General features: G+C 25.6%; 1 protein-coding gene across 1 annotated transcript; it reads right to left on the reverse strand.

Moving 5' to 3' along the window:
* Window positions 1-1099: 1099 nt before the first annotated feature.
* Window positions 1100-3064, reverse strand: LOC114131496 (structure-specific endonuclease subunit slx1). The gene is made up of 4 exons (XM_027996723.2): window positions 2646-3064; window positions 2516-2567; window positions 2273-2458; window positions 1100-1649 (listed from the first exon to the last, which is right to left on the reverse strand). Exons 1-4 carry the CDS (start codon window positions 2816-2818, stop codon window positions 1308-1310), a joined length of 753 nt encoding a protein of 250 aa, XP_027852524.1. The 5' UTR covers window positions 2819-3064; the 3' UTR covers window positions 1100-1307.
* Window positions 3065-6983: the final 3919 nt, after the last annotated feature.

Here is a 6983-nt window from a genome sequence, read left to right on the forward strand (position 1 = left end):
TATTTGTATAAAACATTTTGTGATTTAAATACCTATGAGTTTATTTAAAAAAATATATATGTATAATATATGCAATATACATTGAAAATCAGTTATAATATGCTTGATGGAGAATGTATACTTGTTTTTTTTAAACAATTTTTTTGTAGTATTATTTATTTATTATTCGATTAAATATTAAAAAATTTAAGAATAATAACAAAAAAAAAAAAATGAATGGTTTACCAAAAACAATGTGAATAAAAAAATCTGTAAAAATTGAATGAAATTATAAAATACAAATTTATATACTTGGTGTAAGTTCGAAAAACAATTTTATTCATTACTATTGAGTATTTAGATATCCATTCCAAAATAGAGCATAATTTTATTCTTTTATTAATTAATCTACATAAAATTACTCTGGTTCTGATATGGCCTCGTTTTTACTATCTACTTATTTTTCTGAGTTCATGTTATATGATATTCTTTAAAACAGTTTAATTACTTTGCTGAGTACAAAAAAACAATTTTTCCCTTTCTCTTTGGAATTAATCAATATTTTCTTAAGTATAAGTCAGATAAAACTGATAAAAGGAATATTTTTTAATATTTTAGAGAAAATCAATTAAATAAAACATCTTCGATTTCAATGCAATAAGATTTCTTCATTCTTTTTACATCAATTAGATTTAACAAATACCTCTGTTTTACTATGTATAGGACATAGATTCAAATCAATTCTGTAGAAATAATAGTCTCATATTACTTACTAATACTTTAGATACTACTCGACACGTACAATTTATTAACACATTTTGTATAATATTTAAATATTAAATAAGTGATACAGTGGTTGGATATAAATCTTACATCCAATGCACAGCTTGGATATTATTGAATTCATCAATTATGATATAGATTTTTATTGAGGATTTGGGTTTGTACATAATGTTTTAAAGGAAATCTTCAAAGGACCTACCAGATTTTATACTACTTATCACATTGATAGATAGATTGAACTTTTACCTCAATTTATTGTGTTCGCATACAAAATAATTGAAAAACGTTTTATACTCCTTTCTTAATGGTTTATGATTAAAATACAATTAAATATACATTTACTTGAAATAATATTACAATAATTTTATAAAATTTTAAGTTATAAAATACAATAATCATCTGAAATATGCACAAAAATCAATAGTATGTAAAAAATATATATATTGAATTTTTATATGAAAATGTATTTAAAAATACACTTCACATTTGCTAACTTCACACTAAAGAGGAACTTAAACCATAATAATACATTAATTATTTAATTATTATCTACTAGTGGCACTTAAATTTTTATAGCATCCATTTTTTCGCCGAATTAAATCACCCCATAGAAGACGGATGCCACATGCTGGACATTCACCATCTATGGGTATAATATGATCAGATGATCCTAAGAATCGCTTGGCGAGACACTGAATATGCGTGACTGCTTGACAATCTGGATCTAAACAATTAAGTAGACTTTCTGCAGAACAATTACGTGCACACAAAACACATATTTGACTTTTACTGCCTTCTAATAAGCTGATATCATTTGGTAAAGCAGGTTTTTTACATACGACTGGTCCTTGACATATAGACATGTGCATGGGTGGAAATTTGTCGTCCTGGAAATTTCATATTATAATTAAAGTACTAAATGATTAGAGAATGGATTAGAATACTTCAAAAAACAAGAAAAATACTTTAAAAAAATTAATAATGCACTAATAATACATTTTTTTTAAAAAATACTCTTAAAATTATTTTTAATTTTGAAAAAATTTGTTTAATTATATTATTTTATATAAAGTCTTGGTCTTAGGTATTAATTATTTGTTTCATTTTCATCATCTTATAGTTTTCCTATCTTCTTTTTACCCTTAAAATTATTTCAAAAAAATTAATATACAATTTCTATCGTATGTATGTATATACCTTAGTGTCTACACATGTCAACAATATTTTTGTCTGGCGTCACATTTATCTGACTGGTTAAAACATAATATATATTTATTTTTATTCTTTTAGAATGAATTTAAACTTAATTTTTATTGAATTTTATCCATTTCTATACAAAAATGTAGAAAAATGCAAAATAAAAGTTACATTTTTTAATTTTCTAATGTAAGATGTGGACTTTGATCTTGGAAAGCAATGTTTTCAGAAAAATATGCGATTTGCATTCAAATCCATTTTCTATTAATATTTTATACTACTTTAGTTGTATGATTTATGATTGTTTACATACACTGAAGTCACGACGATAAAGCATATTCAGCCACCGGACGCTTAAAGCGAGACGATTCCATGGACCCACATGCAGCATTTCTGAAAGTATGCGGATACAATAGTCATATTCTTTTTCAGTTCTTGCTTTTGGTGCTATGTGTTTCAAACGTCTGGATGTTTTAGGATTTTGCCATGCCCATTCAAACTGAAAAAAATAATTTGATATTATTCAGTTCTTGAGTTTTAATGATTTATATCATACCCTTAATGCTGTTATATCGTTTGGAAATCCGTGTACTATCAAAACCATTTCCCTAAAGGCAGATTAGTATTTATTAAAATTTAATCTTATGGTTTAACATTAATTGTAGTCAGATCAATATAGTATCTACCATGGCCCACGACGACTGGTTTTTCTGGCTCCTCCACTTTTAACACCTTTGTTGTGTTGTTTTATACGGCGATTAGGATCCTTTGTATAGCCAATGTAAGTTTTTCCTTTGCTTTTTTCATTCAGACAATACAGTAGGTATACTCCATAGAAATTTTCAATTTCGTCAGCCATAACAATATAAGTAATGATTTTAAATTTAACCCATATAAATCATAATATTAATACAAAATGTGTGGTCACAAACTGAAAATTGAAAGTTTATTTTTCAACACATTTTTTTTCATTATTATTATTTATTAATTAAACATTACATTGAAAACATTGATAAATAATAATAATATTAATTAATATTGAAACTTGAAAGACTTCTAAAATGTATTATGGTAACGAAAATTTTAAAATTTAGTCGCTTATCGCACTTAGACGTGTTCAACTGTTAACATATTATTATCACAAATGATAATATTATCTGTGATATTAAATTATCAACGTTATCGTAATTTCCCGCATTCAGCAATTTATACAAAATACCTACTATATTATAATCTCTTTTTTATGAATTTATATTTATTTTTCATACGCGGTTCTTATCAAAATTCTCATAAAAAAATAATTTTGAATATTTTGTTCTCTTTGACTGAAATGTGCATGTGATGGTTTTAAAAAATCAAAATTATTTTATATACATACAAGAACTGTTAAACGGAAAGTCTAATACAGCAAAATACCCATAAGTAATAGGTGGATTGAAAGAAAGTTTTGTTCAGAGTATTTATTATTTTCACCGGCTTAAAAGGTAGGTACTATTTCCTATATTTGTTTCTACCTACTTATAACTTAATATTATTAGCAAAAACTAATTTCATTATTATTTGTGAGAATTAAACTGAGAAAAATTCTACTCACTTGACTTAAATACGTACTCTATTTAAAAGTGGCGCGTAGAAAATTCTAATTGTACAGTAAAAAGAAATAAAAAGTGTGGTGGTAGTTATAGACAGTAGTCCGCACATCTTTAGTTTCCTTTTTTTTTTTTTTACTTATTCCGACTAAAATTATTATTCCACAATTAATTAATAACTGAATATTTTTGAATAATTTTTGAATAGTTTAAACGGATCGACTTTATTGTAGTGAGTAGAGTTAAACTACTTTTTATTTCATGTTTTCCATTTCACTCAATCTTATTCAGATTGTTTAAAACCCAAACATGATAAAAATGTCAATATTATCATGTTTTCAAAAAGGTCAAGTCGTAGAATGTGGACTAAATAATACATTTTATGTTATGTATGTAATTATAAATAAGTTTTAAATACAGACAGTTGTTTGTTAGTTATATACATATATTTATATTGTAAGCAATGACTATTATAGCCTATACCTATTATGCCTAACCTATGCTATGTACTTATAGGTGTTATTTTGATATTTTAATTTTTAAGCAAGTTATGAAACTGTCGATTAGTGAGAATATGAGATATTATTTGATAAAATATTGATACTTTTTAGAATGAAAAACAAAATAATTAATATTCAAGTAGGTAGTGTGATATTGACTGCATTTGGCGGGAACATGTGGATTTTGTAGTATGTTCCGTTATTTATTTTTCAGAAAGTCACACATAGGTACACTATTTTTTGTACAAATGTTAATATGTACACAATACACATTTACACGATTTTCACATACACTCACGTAATTATAATTAAATAATATAATCTAAGACACATTATAATAATATTATACATAGCGCACGCACTTTGTTAAAAAATTGCCTAATTGAACACCTTAAAACTATCGATATAATAATATTGAAATTATAAAATAACTGATGTTGGCCAATTTCTGTTAAAATAAAAAACTTACAGGTTATAATAAAGCTGATGGTTTAAAAAAATGAAATACAGGCGTATAGCTGGTATTGTTCGAACGGATATATGTATCTATATATCCGTTCATATCCGTATACTCACTTAAAAATTAAAAATATCAATAAAAGCCCATAAGATTCCCTAAATAATATTATTATTTATTACCTTTAAGTTAAATATAGGTAAATTGACTTTAATATTAAAGTTAACAGCATAACATTGATTCTGCTGAACAAAAATTTACTATGTTTTATACATGTAAGATGGAGACTTCACTTACGGGCGTGGTGTCCTCTTAATATTATTGATAAGTGATACCTAACCAAAGATTAATGTATTAATTAATATAAGTAATAAGTATATTAATAAAATTATATTTATATGTGGTCAGTGTTGTAAACGCAACATTTCATTTTTTGTTCGAATGTTATTGTTATATTTATAAATGTCTATTAACAATAATTCGAGTTCATAATTTTTAACTTTTTTTAAAAATATAAAATAACACAAGTCATAGTAAGTTGTAAGTTGACCTTACACAAATGGAATAGTTAAAAATAAAGGAGATTATGATGAAACATCCAAACAAATTTAAATGATTAAAAATATAACTAAAATTTTTTTATTTTATATAATAATTAACTAAATAGTTCAGGTATAGACAAACATAATGATCAAACTATAATTGCGTTTACAATAAAAATGGGATTCACTTGTACTTCATATCTATAGTCCGTGATTTTCATTAATATTTAACATTTATAAATAATTTATCATTATCATATATTTACTTTGAATTATGTAAGATGTATACCTACTAATTATATAACTTATACAAATCTTAACAATTATTATTGTTATTTTTGTGATATTTATCTTGTAATATATTAAAATAATATTTATATTACATTATTAATAAAAAAGTATTTAAGTAAAGGAGATTATTCTAGTTATGACTTATGATAAGTAGTTGGTACTCCGTTTAGTCTTGGTTCTTAGTTATTATGTTTAAAAAATCTATTTTAATTATGACTCGTCGTTTCTTGAACATTTTTATCAATCGTTGTACTAATGTCTAATAAATAGGTATATTCTGATAAAATTATGAAAGATGCTATAACTGTGATAAGTGTACAATGTTTATGTGTTTAAAGTGTTTAAAGTATATAAACAAACAAACATCAAGTTTCAACCCCCTCCCTCTCTCGAAAATCGTCGGTCGATTGCCGGCAACTGAGTCAGTCTTAAGATTTCCACGCAATTTAACACGACGTCTATTTAACACATGGGAATTTATCAGTTATTCCATCCTGCAGAATAATCGCTACACGCACAGGCTGTATGCCACGTATTATTTCAATTGACTGCTACAATCATATATATATATAATATATATATAATATGTGCGTGAGTGCGCTCGCATGACCATAAGTGACTCGGAAGTATATGTGATATGTATATAATATATAAATAAAAAAAAAAATGCGTTTACGATCTACGTTTGTATCACACTAACATGGAGTGTGTTTCTTGTAGCCCCTCACGGCCACTTTCACCGGGTGTCCTTTTTATCTGCTTGCATTTATAAATTTAGTATATCTTTCTATTTCTAATTTTTATTTATTTATTTGTTTCTGACGTGAAAGTACGTCGACTACATCGCGGTCGTATACTAAGGTCTATAAGGATGACCCCTGCGACCACTCGTTGAAATGTACTCAAGTAATATTATCCTTGGAATTATGTAAATTCGTTATACTTATCACATTATGCTTATACTTATTACAACATATATCGGTATATTATAATGATAACGATAATAATATCTGCAAGATTTTCATGCATTAAACAGAAGTTAAAAAATATAATCGTTGAACGGGACATTTGCATGTTGCATCTCAACAATTCACCTACCTAATACAATATAGATTTTTCCTTTACATAAATGACGAATCTGTGTGTAAGCCATCCACAACCAAGTGTTCAAGTCTATCGAATTTATAGCTCTATAATGTGGTATTGTGGTATACGTATATAGTCATATATAGGTAATTCTAAATTGGAAGTAGGATTCTTGAAGAAAATTTAAATATTTAAGCTAAATAAAGGAGTAATGTTATTTCAACATATAAATATAAAATATATGCTATTATTTATGTAATTGATATTTGTATTGTCATATTAATATATTATAATTAAAAAATACATTTTAATAAGTACAGGAAAAAGATAAAAAATAATAAAATATAATATAATCAAATGTATTAGTCGTTAGTCGTATCGGTAAATAAGAACTTTTTTTGTTTAAGCACATTTCTTCATTTTTTAATGTCGAATTAGTGAAACCATAGTAATATTTATCCAATTATAAGTTAACATTATTTTTCTAAGAGGAGTATAAGTGCTTCGTCTTGCCCTTCTCCTTATGGCCACCCACACTTTTGGGTATACATACAATTAA

This window comes from Aphis gossypii, chromosome 2, assembly GCF_020184175.1.
Source record: "Aphis gossypii isolate Hap1 chromosome 2, ASM2018417v2, whole genome shotgun sequence".
Lineage (NCBI taxonomy): Eukaryota > Metazoa > Arthropoda > Insecta > Hemiptera > Aphididae > Aphis > Aphis gossypii.

Bases quoted from the DNA above. Each gene is read 5' to 3' on its own strand.
- LOC114131496 (XM_027996723.2), bottom strand. From the start codon at position 2,818: ATGGCTGACGAAATTGAAAATTTCTATGGAGTATACCTACTGTATTGT. The intron at 2,568-2,645 runs GTAGATACTATA...ATCTGCCTTTAG, and splicing joins ACCAGTCGTCGTGGGCCATG to GGAAATGGTTTTGATAGTAC. The intron at 2,459-2,515 runs GTATGATATAAA...TATTTTTTTCAG, and splicing joins ACGATATAACAGCATTAAGG to TTTGAATGGGCATGGCAAAA.